Raw genomic sequence first — 18,723 nt, 5'->3', positions numbered from 1 at the left:
GGTAGCACATATTTTCAAATACAAATAATGTAGCTGCAGAATAAAAGCACAAATTATGTCAGTAAATATAAATAAGCCAAACATTCGAGAGGATTAGATTAAATCACCATTTTTTAAATTTATTTTTAATTGGAGGATAATTGCTTTACAATGTTGTTGGTTTCTGCCAGACATCAACATGAATCAGCCATCGGCATGCATACGTCCCCTTCCTCTCAAACCTCCCTCCCACCTTCCACCCTATCCCACTCCTCTAGGTTGTCACAGAGCAGCGGGCTGAGCTTTCCACTTCATACAGCAAATTCCCACTGGCTATCTTTACATATGGTAGTGTATGTTTTCAATGCTGCCCTCTCAGTTCATCCCATTCCCTCCTTCCCCTGAGCACCATGGCCACAAGTCTGTTCTCCATGTCTGCGTTTCTATTGCTGCTCTACAAATAGACTTATCAGCACCATTTTTCTAGATTCCATATATATATATACGTTAACACATGATGTTTGTTTTCCTCTTTCTGACTTAGTTCACTCTGTATAACAGGCTCTGGGTATCCACCTCACTAGAACTGATGCAAATTCATTCCGTTTTATGGCTGAGTAATATTTACCGTATGCTGTTGCTGTCATTCAGTTGCTAAGTCGTGTCCAACTCTGCAGCTCCACGAACTGCAGCACACCAGGTTCCCCTGTCCATCACTATTTCCCTGAATTTGCTCAAACTCTTCTCCACTGAGTTGGTGATGCCATCCAACCATCTCATTCTCTATTGCCTCCTTCCCCTCTTGCCCTCAGTCTTTCCCAGCATCAGGGTCTTTTCCAATGCACCAGTTCTTCACATCAGGTGGCCAAAGTATTGGAGCTTCAGCTTCAGCACCAGTCCTTCCAATGAATACTCAGGGTTGATTTCCTTGAGGATTGGCTAGTTTATCTCCTTGCAGTCCAAGGGACTCTCAAGAGTCTTCTCCAGCACCACAGTTCCAAAGCATGGGCAACACTCACTTCTCAAAGTGATTCAGAAAGGTTGAAAACAGAAATTATATTACATTAGGACAGTTACATTAGGCAAATCCAAACAAAGAGAATATCAGACATGGTTCAAGTCAGAGACAAAAAGCATTGAACCAAAACAAAACCCTTAGCAATACTCAAGGGTGCAATTTATAGTCCAATTATATAATGAAAAAAAATATATACAAATGTACTTTCGTTAATATGGTATGAACATTTATAAATGAAAAATTATAAAAGATATGAGAAGAAATATATACTGATAATAATCACTTTTCTCAGTTCACTAGTAAGTAGACAAAAGGTATCTAAGAGTATGCTGCTAAGTCGCTTCAGTTGTGTCCGACTCTGTGTGACCCCATAGACGGCAGCCCACGAGGCTCCCCTGTCCCTGGGATTCTCCAGGCAAGAACACTGGAGAGGGTTGCCATTTCCTTCTCCAATGCATGAAAGTGAAAAGTGAAAGTGAAGTCGCTCAGTCGTGTCCGACTCTTAGCAACCCCATGGACTGCGGCCTACCAGGCTCCTCAGTCCATGGGATTTTCCAGGCAAGAATACTGGAGTGGGGTGCCATTGCCTTCTCCGATCTAAGAGTATAGAAGCTTTCAGTCTCAAAAATAAGATAAAATTGATACACCGAACTCTGTAGCCTGAAAACAAACTACACCGAACTCTGTAGCCTGAAAACAAACTACATTTTCATTCAAGTCCTGTGGGGTTTTAATTTAGGGAGGTGATTGAGTCATGACAAGAAGAGGTCAAAGCCATTGAAAGATTTCTGTTACTCACTGTTCCTGAAAGACGGGCACACCGCACCCACAGGGCCACCCAAGGAAGGCCACACAAGGAAGGAAGCACACAAGGAAGGAGCTGGACCAGGAGACGGAAGGGGCTGGGGAACACCTCAGCCAGAGCCTTTACTGTGTTTCCTGGAGGCAAGGCAAGACACGACAGGATAAGCAGTTTAGGACTGTCTAGTCTCTATAATTCTGGCAGGCTTTGGGAATGGCTGTCTCCTAGCTGTTTGGCACCTGGCTTTCAGTTGACTAGGGAGGGGGAGAGACTGGCTGGGTGTGTAAGAGTCTGATAAAGGGTGTGGCTGGTTTGGTGTGCGGGCTCAGGACCAGACTATTTGCATATGAAAAGTGGACTGCAGGGCAAGCCCTGTGCCAAGGCTAAGAGCTGGCTAGTCCTGGGAGGGGCTGTCTCTGCCCTGAGGTCACAAATGCCAGAGCATCATACAGAAAATAAAAACAATTAAGATAGTTGGTCTTCTGATGAATGGACACCAAATAGACAAATCCAGGATCTAAGAAAATGCAGCCTCAGAAACATTATGCTTAAGTGAAAGGAGCTAATCACAAAAGACTGTGTATTCCATTTATATGAAATGTCTACAGTAGGCACTACAGTAGGCAGATCCACAGGTACAGATGGTATCTCTGACTCAGTGGACATGAGTTTGAGCAAACTCCAGGAGACGGTGAAGGACAGGGAAGCCTAGGGTGCTGTTGTCCATGGGGTCGCAAAGAGTCAGACATGACTGAGCAATTGAGCAACAGCAGCAGGTCAGAGGCTTCCCAGTGGCTCAGTGGTAAAGTATCCGCCTGCAGTGCAGAAGACACAGGTTCCATCTCTGGGTTGGGAAGCTCGCCTGGAGAAGGAAATGGCAACTCACTCCAGTATTCTTGCGTGGAGAAACCAACGGACAGAGGAGCCTGGCGTGTTACAGTCCATGGGGTCGCAAAGAGTAGGACACAACTTAGCGACTGAGCATCCACCACAGAGACAGAACGTAAATCATAAGTTGTCATGAACTGGGGAAAGCAGAGAACAGAACTTAGAATGACTGCTAAGAGGTATGAGGTTTCTTTGGGGATTGATGAAAATGTTCTAAAATTAGATAGACTTGTGACTATCCCTAAAACCACTGTTCAATTTTTTAATTAATTTTTATAGAAGTGTAGTTTCTAAACGACTATATATTTTGAAGGGTGAGTTAGATATATGCAAATTATATCTCAATAAAGTTGTTATTTTTTAAATATATATGGACTTCCTTAGTGGCCCAATGGTTAAGACTCTGCCCTTTCAATGCAGTGGGTGCAGGTTTGACCCTGCTCAGGGAACTAGATCCCACAAGCCACATGGTGTGGTGAGGAAAAAAAATCAGCAGAAGAGAGGTATCACTGCTACTTACCCTCAAATCTCTGATGTCTCAGATTTTCTAGTTAGAGATGAGGATCATGTAAGATATCAACATTAACCCAGGAAACAAAGAGAGTCCCCTTTGGATAGCTGAACAGGAGAAAAACAACACAAAAATACTGTTTAGAAGGATTATTCTAAGAGTTGTGCATGGGGCAGACTGGGAAGGGGAAGACTAGAAGGGGGGACACTAGAAATAAGGCCCTTGAGAATAATTCAGGTAGAGGAAATTGACTTAGAAATCAATAAGATGAGTTCGAAAAGCAAGCCAGTTATATAACCGATTCCCTTTGCTGTACAGCAGAAACACAAACAACATTGTAAATCAACTACACATCCCAATAAAAATGTTAAAAAAAGAAAAGCAAGGGGGAAAGAATCAGTAACACCTGGAGACCGTGGACGAGGAGCGAGGAAAAGATGCAGCAGCAAGTATCCTTAAGCTGTGAGCCTGGGGCTGATGGTGTTGCCACTGCTAGTTCAAGTCAACTCAGGAAATGTGAGAATTAGGGCTCAGTGGAAATTCTCAGTCACTTAATGAGAGAGCCCATTAATGAATAAGGATCAAAATGTGCCTTGACACCTAAGCTTACCCAGAAATGTTTCAAGCAACTTATTAAGCAAGACCAGTAGGAGAGTATGTGGGAAGTAGCTTTGCCAGGACTGGGGTGAGAAAATGAACTCTCTTACTTTGGGCTGCTGGCAGGACGTCGGGGTGATCACCAGGCAGTTTAAGATTGGAAAATGAGTAATAAATAGGGGCTAGTGAGAAAAATCTGGTAGTCATCGGGAGGTTTTAGGAACATATGAAAAAGTGAACCGTGTAAAAGAAGTACCGGAACAGGCACAGAGAAAATTAAATATTTAAGTCCTGCCTCCCATGTACCTTGCACTGTAGGAGAGGATTTTTCAAAATGGTGAGAAGGTACACCTGACTTGCTAGAGTTTTGCAGACAGGTGATGACAAAACTAAAAATAGAGTATGAACAAGTGTCTGGAACACAGAAGATGAAACAATTTTGTCTGGAGAGTTCTCTTAGGATTGAGGATTAGGAAGAAAAGGGGGAAATCAAAATGGAGAGAAACCGAATTCAAAGAATAAGAAGGTAGTTACAACATCAAAAGTAGAGAATGAAGATGGTCAGCTTTGATCAGGAAGCAACGGCAGGGAGAATAGCTTCAAAAAAGATTTAAGATTAGAAGCATAAAAGGCTGAAAGGGAAAGGTGGAAGTTGTCTTCAATATATCAAGGGAAAATATAGACCTGTCTTGCTTTCAGTTCAGTCACTCAGTCGTGTCCGACTCTTGCGACCCCATGGACTGTAGCGCGCCAGGCTTCCCTGTCCATCACCAACTCCCAGAGCTTGCTCAAACTCATGTCCATCAAGTCGGTGATGTCATCCAACCATCTCATCCTCTGGCGTCCCCTTCTCCTCCTGCCTTCAATCTTTCCCAGCATCAGGGTCTTTTCCAATGAGTCAGCTCTTCACATGAGGTGGCCAAAGTATTGGAGTTTCAGCTTCAGCATCAGTCCTTCCAGTGAATATTTAGGACTGATTTCCTTTAGGATGGACTGGTTGGATCTCCTTGCAGTCCAAGGGACTCTCTCAAGAGTCTTCTCCAACACCACAGTTCAAAAGCATCAATTCTTCAGCGTTCAGCTTTCTTTATAGTCCAACTCTCACATCCATATATGACTACTGGAAAAACCATAGTTTTGACTAGACGGACCCTTGTCAGCAAAGTAATATCTCTGCTTTTTAATATGTCTAGGTTGGTCATAGCTTTTCTTCCAAAGAGGAAGTGTCTTTTAACTTCATGGCTTGAATTTAATTTCACTGTTGTTTTGGAAGGGAGATTTAGGACCACTGGAAGAAACTGTTAAGATTTTCGCTCAGTAGAACTCATTTTCTAACGAGAGCACTCCCACAACGAATGGCCTCATGTGGGAGGGCCTGGCTGGGGGGCGCATGGGTAGAGCATCCACTCAGAGAACTGATGTGGAAAGCAAGGGTGAGAATCTCACCGGAGGCCCAGAGAACTGACAAACTAGGGGGTGGCGGAAGATGGAGAGCAGGTAATCAAAAGGAGTGGAATTTAGAGTGACGTCAAGGCCTCCGTTCCTGTGCAGAAGAGAGACCTGCCCAAGCAGAGAACCTCTAGACAGTCCTGATCTTTCAATGGAACAGGCAGGCTGTGTCGCCAGTGGTGATAAGAGGCTGGTGGGGCGGGGATGGGGGCGGGTGGGTGGACTGAGAACTTCTGAGGGAATGACTAGCCAGGAGGGTTTCAAAGTCAATGGATGTAAAGTAATAATGAAATGAAGCCCCCGTGCCACTCTGACAAGTGCGGTGGGCAGGGTCTTTGGAACTTTGTCTCCCCCTGCTGAGGCCAGAGGTGTGAGCAACTGAAACGAGGAAAGGAGCCCCAGAGCAAAGAACAGTTTCTTTGGGGGGTTGGGGGGTAGAAAGAGGAAAATACAAATGCTGATTTTCATTAATCGCCTCATTAGTTAGATCCTGCAGCATGAAGTGAGGTGCTGTGCCAAAGCCAAGCAGCAGACACATGTGGGAAGGGGGCCGGCACTGGTCATCTCTGGGGCCACTCCGCTAATGTTTTTTGGGGCTTTCCTGGTGGTCCAGTGGTTAAGACTCTGCGCTTCCACTGCAGGCGGATGGGTTCGATCCCTGGTCAGGGAACTAAGACGGCTAAAAAAAAAAATCTTGCTAGGCTTTTCTCTAAAAGGCTCTTCTCTTAAGTAACCCACCCCTTCATCCAGACGCTGTTTCAACAGCCTGAAAGTGACTGCAGAGACCAAGAGCGGGAGCTTTGGCTTTCCCTCAGACAAGGCACAGGCTTGAATTTTCAAAGTTCTAATAAATTGTCTTCTCTCCAAGACCTTGTTCACAGAATCATCATCTTTAGGAGAACCGACCTAGTAATGCAAACGAGGACGAAACCTCTCTCACACCTGAGGGCATTTGGGGAGTCTGCCTGCAGCCCCTACTTCAGTCACTGCTCCTTCCTCCCCCAGCCCCACCCTTCTGGCTCCAGAGCAGTCTCTCTGCCTTTTGTAACCTCATTAACATCTTCATCCCGTGCAACAAAGGCAAGTTATGTATGCTACTCCTTAGGTATTATTTTTTTAATGAAATCCACAGCAATAGTTAGGTTCCTGAAACTCTCTATGGTGAGCCTCGGAAAACAAACAAAATGCTAAGTAAATAAGCAAATGTGCACATACACACATACAATCATATCCTGATGTCACTCTTCGGGGTGTGGTGATAACTATTAAACAAGCTGAAGGCCTTAGAAGTGCTCAGATAAAAGGCTTTACCTAAACCCAGTTATCCTATTACAATCCACAAGAACATTTTCATCCAAAGGGATGGCATTTTTACGAGTATTTCACTGATGATGAAGTTATGACAACTTCCTTGGGATTCAAGGGGATTTAAAATGGTTGCAAATGATTTTGTTACTTGTTATCTAATTTCTGAAAGGACAAAAAGGAAAAATAAGCTATTTCTTTAATCGCAGGGCAGTGGCAGATGAGAAAAAGCTGACTCATGCCACTTTAGATGCAAGACCGTAATTCAAACTGAGTTAAACATTCATTAGAAAGAAGGGTGGGGTGGGGGGCGGGGGTGCTTCCCTGGTGGGTCAGTGGTAAAGAATTGGCCTGCCAGTGCAGGAGACGCAGGCTAGATCCCTGGTCCAGGAAGATCCCACGTGGTGCAGAGCAACTAAGCCCATGCAGCACAACTACTGAGCCTGTGCTTCAGAGCCCATGCTCTGCAACGAGAGAAGCCACCGCAATGAGAAGCCCATGTACTACAGCTAAAGAGTAGACCCCGCTGCTGTGCCCAGAGAAAATCCCACACAGTAACGAAGACCCAGCACAGCCACAAATAGATAATCCTAAAAAAAGAAAGACCAGTAAGGGAACTCCCTGGTGGGCCAATGGTTAGGCCTCAAGAGTTTTCATCACCAGGACCCAGTTTAATCCCTGGTTGGGGAACTAAGATCCCACAAGCTATGCAACTTGGTCATGAATAAAGAACAAGAAGGGTAAGAGTAGTGACCGTGGTCAAGAGGAAGGGGTAGAGCTGGCGCAGGTAGGCTCGTGACAGCATCACCTCCACCAACTCCAGGGCCGAGAGGAGGGAAGACCAGAGTCTGTTGGGTAGGAGACAGTCCCGAGCCTCAGGCGGAAGGACCAGGAAAGAGGGAAGAGATGCTTTTTAAAAAGGCAAACCTGGAGCGCCGAGGGGCACTCAGCCCAGCAGCAGGAGCGAGGCAGAAAGCAGTTTTAAGACAAAGCTTCGCAGCGTCTGGCCGGCCTTTCACCTGTAGGGCTGGCTTTTGCACAGCATATACCTTGGAAGGTATACGCTGTGAGCTTTTGCACAGCATATACCTTGGAAGGAAGCCTAGGACAAGATTCAAGTCAAATGAGAAGAGGATGTGTGGCATCACAGAAACCAACACTCATGTCAGAAGACCTGGGTTCTGAGTCAGTCCTGCTGTCGGATGCTAGATGTGTGTCCCCAGGCAAACCTATGAGCTTCTCAGAGCCTTAGCTCTCCAACCTAAGGACCAGATCCATCACGGGCCCTCCTACGTCACAGCGGGTAAGACACAGCGATGGATAGGAGGGCACCTGTAAAAATCGTGTGAAGGAAGGAAGGCAAGGAGGGAAGGAGGGAGGAAGAAAATGAGGCCAGGGAGATGATAAGTTTAAAATAAACAAATAAAGGAGGTGCACACACATGAAGCATTGTTCTGGTGATGGTGGGAAGATCACACCCCTGGGGCTTAAGCACAGAATGCCCTTTCAAATATTAGTCTTGACGTACACATACATTTGTATATAGTTATGTGTGTGTGTGCACTTAAAAGTAACACATAGTTTTATATATATATACATATACAGTCACCTAGAATTATCTATAACACATATATAACAATTTAATTAATTTGTATTATCTGTGTTCACACATATAAATTTCATACAGAATCTGATTTATTCTGGATATATGCTGAAACAAACTTGGTCATGGGAAATGATCGGGGCATTTATAGAAAAGGAAAAGGAAGATGGGGCTTCCCTGGTGGCTCAGACAGTAAAGAATCTGCCTGCAGTGCAGACCAGGTTTCGATCCCTGTGTTGGGAAGATCCCCTGGAGAAGGGAACAGCTACCCACTCCAGTATTCTTGCCTAGAGAATCCCAGGGACAAAGGAGTCTGGCAGGCTACAGTCCACAGGGTCACAGAGGCAGACATGACTGAGTGACTAATCGCGCCCGCGCGCGCGCGCACGCACACACACACACACACACACACACACACACGGAAGATGAGCCTGAACCTGTACAGAGGCCACGTGGGAAGGTACACCAGCTGTCTTGATTAAATAGCTGCTACAACCTTGGACATGGACTTGATTCCTTCATGTTCACAATGTAACTGAGGAAATGACAACTTAACCAGAAACAACCAGAGAATAAAATAAGCCAGTAAAACTACTCAGCCCGGGCAGACTTCATAGTCTACCTGTAATGGCTCAAGAAGTTCAAAGGAAGCAAAGAGCATCAGAAGGGGTAAACAGGAAAAGCTCCATGGAGATTAACACATACACAGAACTATATATAAAACAGATACTCTGGATAGCACAGGGAAGTCTACTCAATATTTTATAACAACCTATAAAGGAAAAAAATCTGAAAAAGGATACACACACACACACACACATATATATATATATATAAACTGAATCATTTTGCTGTACATCTGAAACTAGTACAACACTGTAAATACTTCAATTTAAGTAACCTGGCCATTCACTGCAGGAAGCGGTGTCCTAGTCAAAGCGAGAGGAAGGGCAAGGTTCGGGGTCAGGAAGACACACCCACGAGACTCCCTTTCCACTCTTTTTCCTTCCACCTTTTCCAACATGATCAACATTTACTCAGCACCAACCATGCGAGGAACTAAGCATTGGAGAAAACGACCAATAATCTCCTTGGAGAGTCAGATATAAAAATAGGTAAGCAGCTAAGCACCAAATAAGTAATCTTACGCTCACTACCAAAAAAAGGTGAGACAGTGGATGCTCGTAAGGCTGGCTGGGGAGCTGTTCTTGGACCACATGATGCTTGGCCAAGACTTGAAGGAAAAGTAAGACTCAGAAAGCAGAGAGTTAAAAAGAGGTAAAACGGACAGAAAGTGTGAGTCAACACAAGACGGTAAGCACTACAGTGTGAGAGTATCAGTACTTAACTACTGACCTGTACACTTAAAATGGTTAAGAGCATACATTTTATGTTACATGTAGTCTATCACAGTTAAGCTTTTTTTCATCTAAAAACAAAACCAAAAAACTGGTACATCCTTACAAAAAAAAAAAAAAGACATAAATACTGCCATTTGTAGCCAAGTAATAGATGACTGGGCTTCCCTGGTTAGCTGAGCAGTAAAGAATGGTTTCCATCCCTGGGTTGGGAAGATCCCCTGGAGAAGGAAATGGCAACCCACTCCAGTATTCTTGCCTGGGAAATCCAATGGACAGAGGAGCCTGGCAGGCTCCAGTCCGTGGGGTCGCAAAAGAGCCAGACACAACTTAGCAACTAAACAACAGTTAAGACGACCAGTCTGATTCTGTAGCAAGTTCGTGTAGAGGGACAGTGGGAGAGTCAGTAAAGAAATAGACAGAAGCTAGGCTGTGGGAAACCTAGGCAAACAGGTACACCCGATTCTCTCAACCAAGGTTTCTAACTTTGTGGCCCAAGGATTGGCTTCAAGTTTTGGTCCACGAACACCCTGTAATAAATCTTATTTTCTCCTCTTTAATAATTTTATCATTTTTGGCTGTGCTGGGTCTTTGTCACTGCGAGGGCTTTTCTCCAGTTGTAAAGCACAGGCTCCAGGGCTCACAGGGCTCTGTAGTCGCAGCTCTAGAGCACAGGCTCAAGAGTTGTGGTGCATGGGCTTAGTCACTCCACAGCACGTGGGATCTTCCTGGATGAGGGATCGAACTTGAGTCTCCTGCACTGGCAGGAGCCACCAGGGAAGCCCCCTTGTAACAAATCTTGAATGTTTGTTTATAAGTGCATTTTGATCTGGGGAGAGGGTACATGGGTTTTGGATTCTCAAAATGGCTTCTGACTTAGGAAAATTTGAAAACCATTCATGAAGGCAATTGGCAGTGTGGTCTGGGTGGGGACAGGATGGGGCCTGAGGCTACATAAGTTGAGCTCACTTCCCTTGAGACTTGCTCTTAACTAAACACCAGATAGTATTATGTAAACAGGTGCAGTACCTCTCTTTAGGACTTAACAGAGCTATTGTTAGGTTCTAAGAACAGCTCTCTGGGAAAGCTGGTGACCCCTCTTATAGAAACTAGCAGAGGATGAGCAGAGAAGAGAACCCAGTAAAAAAAAAAACAGGAGGTAAGGAGATTCAATACACTGAAATGCCATAAAAGCCAAAGGAAAAAAAGTCCTGGAGAAGATGAAGGGTTTACCAGCATCAAGTTTAAGAGGAGGATTAAGAAAGGAATGAGAAAAAAAAGATCGCTAAGTTCTATGACATTCCATTGCACTGTTTCTGTAGTGATACAGAAAAAAAGGTCAGAGGTTAAGGGTAAGATATCCAAATTAGAATACTTGGGAGAGCAGAGAGAGGTGCTGTAATTATGACATGATAATTATGTCAGAGCATGAGACATAAACCAGGACTGTCTTGGATGAATGGAAATACAGTTAGTTCCTTAGCTGAGGAGGAAGTACAACAGCCAGGAAGGCAGCAGATACCATCTGTTAACTCAAAGGACTTGGTCTTGAAAAGGAAAATAGGACATAAGTCAGAAGAACTAGTCAGGATAAGAAAGGGCTGTGTCAGCTACCTATGTGGGAGATGGGAGGACATCGAAGGTTGAAAAGGAGAAGGAAGGAGTGGACAAGAACAACTTCTACCCTCTGTCTCGCTGAACATCACCACACACAAAGGGGCGGGCCCTCAGGACACTTGTGTGTGAGTGTTGACTATGGGGACCATTCTCCAGGAAGCGGCAAAGATTAGAATAAGCCGGAGTGGAGAGGGGCCTTCTCCCTTTGAAACGACGAGGAAGGAGAAAGGGCTTCCCAGGTGGCCCTAGTGGCAAAAAAACCTGCCTGCCAATGCAGGTGATGTAAGAGACGTGTGTTCGATCCTTGGGTCAGGAAGATCTCCTGGAGGAGGAATGGCAACCCACTCTGGTATTCTTGCTTGGAGAATCTCATGGATAGAGGAGCCTGGTGGGCTACAGTCCATGGGGTCACAAAAAAGTTGGACACAACTGAAGCGACTTAGTACGCACAGGAGAAAAGAAAACACCACGTGACCAGAAAAGGCAGGCCAGAGCACTCTATCAGAGATCGAGGCCTCAGAGAATGCTTTTCCAAACTAGCCTTCATGACAGCCTTTTCTTCAAGGGAAAACCATAAGAACGTGAGGTCGATTCTTATGGGTTCTTTAAAGCTAATCTGCACGTAGACTGCCAGTACCAGAACAACAGGCAATCCACCCGTAGTGCAAGATATAATTCATTCAATGCCAAGGCGTTATTTTATTTATAATTTCATTGCAGGTACAGCTTGGGGGCTACAGAAAGGTCAGAGGAATACTCGTCCAGCTAAGTTTAAACTGGGGCAAGAAAACAATGGTTGGTGTCAGGATACGAAGGTGTGACCACACTGATTACATGGCAGGGGAAAGGAAATTCTCTCAGCCAAAGGTCACCAAGAGGCTAAATAACCAAAATGGGCCTCATCCACAGACGATTCTTAAACTACAACTAGGCCACTCATCCAAACTCGGCACAGTCCTGCACAAAGGAGGAGGGGAGGCTTTCTCGAAGGCAGCAGACACAGGCCTGTGCAATCCGGCAGCCCGGCGGGGTCAGTGGCTGGTCAGCCGGGGACACTCAGGAGCAGGGACTCTCCAGGCATGAGTCACAACGCGGAGGTCGGAGTATAAAGAAAATAACCAGACAGACAGATATTTATTATAAAAGTCAGTTTATTTTCCCTTTCTGTGTTTCAAAAGTTTCCCTTTCTGTCAGTAATGAGCAGTTAACTGATTGGAAGTCTGCTTGATTAAATAACATTAACAAGTTCATAAACACACATTTGAGAGTACAAAGCAAGAGGTTGAAAATTTTCCCCTAACTCCATGTAAATTAGGCAGCCCTCAAAATTGCACGTTTCACCTGCTCACTTTCATAATTTAAAATATATATACAGGATGACCTTAAAATATTGATAATTAGTATAGAATTCACAGCCTTGAAGATGTATATTCTACAAACATCTAAAGAATAGATACCTAGATACATCTCAGGCCCTAGTAATCCACTGTGATTCAATGTCACGTACTTAATGCATAGGAGGCCAAATGGTCTTTCCTTTTTCTCTAATTCTAGTCTTCTGCTGAGGTAACACAAGGAACCCGGTTATGACAGAGACCGAGCCTCTGAAAATAGGGCTAAGCCGACTGGCTTCCTAGTGGATCCTAAAAAGTTCCCAGAGAACAAGCCTGGGGTTGAGTACTTCAGTTATAAATTACATCCTGGAATGTTCACAACTGAGGTACCTCATGGTCCTTGACAGGAAGCCAAAAGACTTCCAGGAGTTGAAGGTAATTCTGAACGAAGATGGAGGAGAACAGCTGACAATCACTGGAAGATATTTCTGCTTCCGGAGCTGATCGACTTCAGAGCAGACACAAAGTAACTGAGCCACTCAGCACGTAGTGTGACTTTTCCCACTTAGAGTTTAACTAAGGGATTCTCTGTCCAAGACAGGCTTACACTGGGCCCCGCTGGAGCGCTGTACCAGGATGTGATGCTTCAGAGATGAGCTGCTCTCTGTAAACTCATGACTGAAGCAAAATGCAGCGATCCTTTCTATTCGTGGAGCGTGTCGTCGCTACAAACCGGGCACGACTGTCGCGTGGTCACTCAGCTTTCCAGGATGGAGGACAAGGGTCCAAGTTCAATAGAGCATTTACAGTTAAAGGGATAAACCTCCGCAGGCCAACAGAATTGCTGGCAGATTCACAGGCCATTCAGTACATTCATGGAACAACAGCGATAAATAAAAATCATTAATCCCTGTAGTGTAGAAAAAACAACCCAGCCTTCACTCTGGTCAGCATCTCCGGGGGCTCACACTGCTGAAAGAGGCCTGACAATCTGAGGTTATATTGGAGTTCTTAAGACAAACCCAAAATAGGGTGAATTAAGAGAATAAGAGTCCTGATGTTCTTTTGTGGGCACCAGTCACTCATTCAACACTCGAGTTTGTCGTCTTTGCATAAGAGAGCATGTTTCCCTCACTATTAATGGTGAAATAAACAGAACTGTGCAACTTGTCTGTGAAGAGAAAAAGGGCATTAAATGTACAGTGATAATTTAATTCTGTTAGTGCTTCATCGTTTGAACATAATAATGAATTTGGACTACATTCTTTTTGACTTCCTACAAAGATAATTCTTAATCTTTATTGAAACAGAAAATGATTTTGAAAATTACAGTTACTATAATAAAATACTTAATGTAACATTACAGTCTCTTCAAAAAAAGAACCAAATGAAATAATTTGCTATAAGTAGAGCAGAGAATTGATCCTGGAGCTCAGATTTCAAACAGCGTTTCTTCGAACAGATTCCATTTTCCATGACAATTTCTGGTACGATTAGACCAGCAGGTACATCAGGAAGTATCTCCCTCTGCTTAGGGCGGATATCAGAAGAGGAACACAGAGTTACAGGGCCCAGCCTTTAGGAGCCAGAAACAATGAAGCTGACGGAAGCATCCTTTGTGATGGCAAAGAACGTAAGCCTTAAGGCCGCTCGCTCCAGGGGACTGCAGGTGCTGAGCTGTCTCCAGGGCCCCTTGGACAGGCTGGAGGACAATGTCTGGACTTGGGCAATGGAGGCTGCCTCCAATTAGGATGCTCTCAACTGAGGGAAAGGATACTAAATACACCCTCTGGTGCACGAAGCTGTCACCAGACTCTCAAGTGGACCAGTCTCGAGCACTGTGTCTCAATAACGTGGTGAGAACACATCACGTGCTTTTTCAACAGACAGCAATGTTTTAAAAGCACAAGGCCTTATTTTGTTTTGGCTGCTTCCCAGAAAATACAGAGTTCCAGCCAAGAATATCTAAGGTGCAACAGATATTTTCTCAAGAGACTCAAGGTTCATTTTAGAACTCGAATGCCACAGTGTTAACTATAGCAATGCTTCTTTTTTAACCCTACGTGATTTGGCATACACATTTCCTTCAGAATTCCCAAATTATACTTAGTGACAGAGAGTACCCTGGAAGAGTACCCTGATTAACAGTTGGGGATGTAAGTGTCTCACCATTTTTTCTGGAATCATGAATGACAATACTCATTAGACTCAGGTCAAGGGCAAACCTAACAGCCCTTTCCTTCCTTGAAAAATGAATGTGTCTTTTAGAATAGTAAGATGCTACTTTTCACAAAAGAATCTTTAAAAGCAGTCAGCAATGTTGCTGGTTTAAGAAGTGATTTAACCTAACTGTAAGAAGAAATGAACTACTGACACCTGCGACAACATGGATGAATTGCAAAATAATTATGCTGACTGGAAGAAGCTGACAAAAATATGGAGTGTGTAATTCCATGTATATGAAACTCAAGAAAATGCAAAGTAGTCTACAGCAATAGAAAAGTGGACCAGCAGTTGCCTGGTGGAGAGAGGTGGGATGGAGGAGAGAGGTGGGGCACAGGCATGACAGAGGGGCTGTGAGGAAACTTTTGGGAGTGACGGACACCTCCTGCCCTGATCCGGATAATGTTTTCACAGATGTGTATGGACATATGTTAAATCTTCCTGAATTTTATATCTCAAATACATGCCATTTATTTTAAGCCAATTATTCAACAACAAAAAAAGACTACTTTGAGTGTTAAAACAACAAACAAACAAACAAAAAAGTGATTTAAGTAAATGTTTTGAACTCATTTAACTTGAAAACTACTAGCGAAAAGCTTCCCTGTTGGACTAGTGGTTAAGAATTCACCTGCCAGTACAGGGGACACAGGTTTGATCCCTGATGTGGGATTCCACATGATGCGGAGCAAAAAGGCTGGGCACCAGACCTACTGAGCGTGTGCTCTGCAACAAAAGAAGCCACTGCAACGAGATGCCCACACACCGCAACAAGGAGCTCCTGCCCACCTCAACTAGAGAGCCCACGCAGCAGAGAAGGCCCAGCACAGCCAGAGATAAGTAACAAATACGCAAATCTTAAGGAAAAAACTACTAGTTTATAAAAAAAAAAAGAGGGGGCACATACATACCATAAGAATGAAAAAGTAGAAAACCCACATCCATCCCAGGTTGTCCTGGATCAAAGACACCAAATACTAAAAGGGAAAAAAAGAAATCACAATATAATCCTTTATAAATTAAAAAAATGAAGTGGCTAAAAAGTAGATGAAACGTGGCTCTTCTAGAAAATGAGAAGGGAGTCAGGGTGTGTATACCGTTTTGCGGTTTGCAGAGCTCCTGCATATACGTGCTCCTAGGAAAGCTTTACTGACAGCCTTCGTTTGGTAAGCTGGCAGAATCCAAATAAAAAATAGAATGGAAGGCCTAAGTCCAAGAGGTCTATATTTTTTTCACTTTGCTATTAAGAGAGAATGATGAACAGCCTCAAGCCACTTCTGTTTAATCATCACTTCTTCCAGTGACAGGTACTATAACTGATGCTTTTAAAAATAGTTCATCTTTTAAGTATACCACTCATTTTTCAACTACACTATTTGCTCACAGGATTACTGCATGACTTTGACACTCTACAGCATATTCTTTTATTTTCAATTACTAAAAAGTATCCAGTAGCTTTTAACCCATTTTTTTTTAATTATGGTAAAATACATATAACATACAACTTGCCATTTTAGCAATCTTTCGTTGTACATACAACTCAGCAGCACCAAATACATTCATGACTTTGCACAACCATCACCATTACCTATTTTCAAACTTTTTCATCAGCCCAAACGGAAACTCTGCACCTATGAACTCTCTGCAAGAACTCTCCATGACCCGTCTCCTCAGCCCCTGACAAACTCTAATCTGCTTTCTATTCCTATGAATTTGCCCATTCTAGATATTTTGTGTTAAGCAGAATCACCCAATATCTGTCCTTTTGTGTGCAGCTGATTTCACTCGACACAGTGTTGCTACGGTTCATTCATGTTGTAACATACATCCACTCCTTTTTAAGGCCGAATAATATTCCACTGCATAGATATACCACATGCTTATCTATTCATCTATCCGTGGACATTTTAGTTGTTTCCACCTTGTGGCTATTATGAATAATGTTGCAATGAACAATGGCAAACAAATAACCGAAACTGTCTTCAAGTCTTTGGAGTACAGCATACCTGGAGCGGAACTGCTGGGTCATATGGTAACGTTTGCCTTTTTGAGGAACCATCATAGCATTTTCTACAACAGCTGTGTGCTTTTACATTCCTACCAGCACTGTATGGAATTTCTCCACCTCCTCACCAGTACTTACTACTTTGTTCTGCTGCTGCTGCTGCTGCTAAGTCGCTTCAGTTGTGTCTGACTCTGTGCAACCCCAGAGACGGCAGCCCACCAGGCTTCCCCGTCCCTGGGATTCTCCAGGCAAGAACACTGGAGTGGGTTGCCATTTCCTTCTCCAATGCATGAAAGTGAAAAGTGAAAGTGAAGTCGCTCAGTCATGTCCCGTTCTAGCAACCCCATGGACTGCAGCCCACCAGGCTCCTCCGTCCACAGGATTTTCCAGGCAAAAGTATTGGAGTGGGGTGCCATTGCCTTCTCCGCTACTTTGTTCTACTTGGCTTTAATTACAGACATCCTGATTAGGTGTGAAGTGGTAGTTCATGTTTTTCCTTTGCATTTCCCTAAGAGAATAAGGATGCTGAGACTCTTTGCAGGGGTTCATTGACCATTGGTACACATCTGTCATAAGGAGTTGTCCCTATGTTTTCTTCTAAGGGTTTTATTAGTTTTAACTCTTAAAGTTAGGTATATGATCCATTTTGAGTTAATTCTTGTACGTAATGTAAGGTAAGGGTCCACATTCATTACTTTGCAATGTGTACATCCAGCTTTCCCAGCACCTTTTGGTGAAGAAACCACTCTTTCCCCAATGGTCTTGGTACCCTTCTCAAAACTCAGCTGACCACTGACACGATCATTTAACCCATGTTCTTTGATCACATTATTAGTAAAATTTTTAAGTGGGAGAAATTAAAGGAGAACAACTGAGTGATTTAGCCTGGACAGCCTCATGGAAAACAAAAAAGCAGAGCTGTAATCACCCATGAGAGGAAGCACAGTGGCCCTCCAAACTCTCTGAATGCTACTTTATCTTTTAAATAGCTTTACTGACATATAATTTACATAATACTAAGCTCGTATCACTCAATGGATTTTAGTACACATACAGAGTTGTGCAACTACCACCATAATCTAATTTTAGACCATCTTCGTCACCCCAAGAGAAACCCATTAGGAATCACTCTCCAGACCCACCCAACTCAAAGCAACCACTAATCTAATTTCTTTCTCTATAGATTTGCCTATTCCGGGTATCTCCTATGAATGAAATCACATAAATAGGTGGTCTTTGGTGACTAGCTCCTTTTACTTAGCATAATAGAGTTGAAGTTCATCCATACTGTAGCATCTATCAAACCTTCATTCCTCTTGAACTGCCAAATAATACTCCATTAGATGGCTGGATGGCATCACCGACTTGATGCACATGAGTTTGGGTGAACTCCGGGAGTTGGTGATGGACAGGGAGGCCTGGCGTGCTGAGATTCATGGGGTCACAAAGAGTCGGACACGACTGAGCGACTGATCTGATCTGATATGAATATATCATATTTTACTTATCCATTCATCGGTTGATGGATGTAAGGATGTTTCTACTTCTTAGCTATTATAAATAATCATTTGCTGTGAAACACATTTGTGTAAAAATGTTTATGTGGACGTTTGTTCTCATCTCTCTTGGGAAAACACTGCAATTTAACCTACTGAACCCCCATTGTGTGTCAAAATCATATCATGCATTGGGAACGCAAAGAAGAAGGACACAGCGCAGTTCTATCCTCAGGGAAGGCAGAGTCTGATACGGGGGATCAGTCAGCCAGTCAGTGTGAAACACCGCGGCAACTGCTCTACCACAGGCGCGTACCAACTGCTGTGGACACCAGCGGGAGAAAGCAGTGTTTTTCTTGGGAAGTCAGCGAAAGGCTGGGAGAACAAAGCTATTCAATGTGAATTTAGCAAGTGCTAGGGACCAAGTTTATAGAATTTTTGTTTTCATTTTGGCCACACTGTGCGGCATGTGGGATCTTAGTTCTCTGACCAGGTACTGAACCTGCGCCCCCTGCAGTGGAAGTGAGGAGTCTTAACC

The 18,723-nt window shown here is 43.8% G+C and overlaps 1 protein-coding gene across 6 annotated transcripts in view; it reads right to left on the bottom strand.

Annotated features, from left to right (window-relative positions):
• Nucleotides 1-269: 269 nt before the first annotated feature.
• The window catches only part of SLC37A3 (solute carrier family 37 member 3), a 59,516-nt gene continuing 41,062 nt past the window's right edge, over nt 270-18,723 (bottom strand). For 2 of the 6 annotated variants that reach the window (XM_005899756.2, XM_070369185.1), the window contains 2 exons: nt 15,596-15,661; nt 12,251-13,632 (listed from right to left, as the gene is read on the bottom strand). In XM_005899756.2, coding sequence (XP_005899818.1) covers nt 13,540-13,632; nt 15,596-15,661 — 159 coding nt within the window. In that variant the 3' untranslated portion in view covers nt 12,251-13,539. The other 4 variants (XR_011463947.1, XM_070369184.1, XM_070369182.1 and 1 more) reach the window with 4 other exon arrangements.

Source organism: Bos mutus, chromosome 4 (assembly GCF_027580195.1).
Source record: "Bos mutus isolate GX-2022 chromosome 4, NWIPB_WYAK_1.1, whole genome shotgun sequence".
Lineage (NCBI taxonomy): Eukaryota > Metazoa > Chordata > Mammalia > Artiodactyla > Bovidae > Bos > Bos mutus.
Note: the sequence above shows the minus strand (reverse complement) of the source record. Positions and strands in the feature narration are given on the sequence as shown.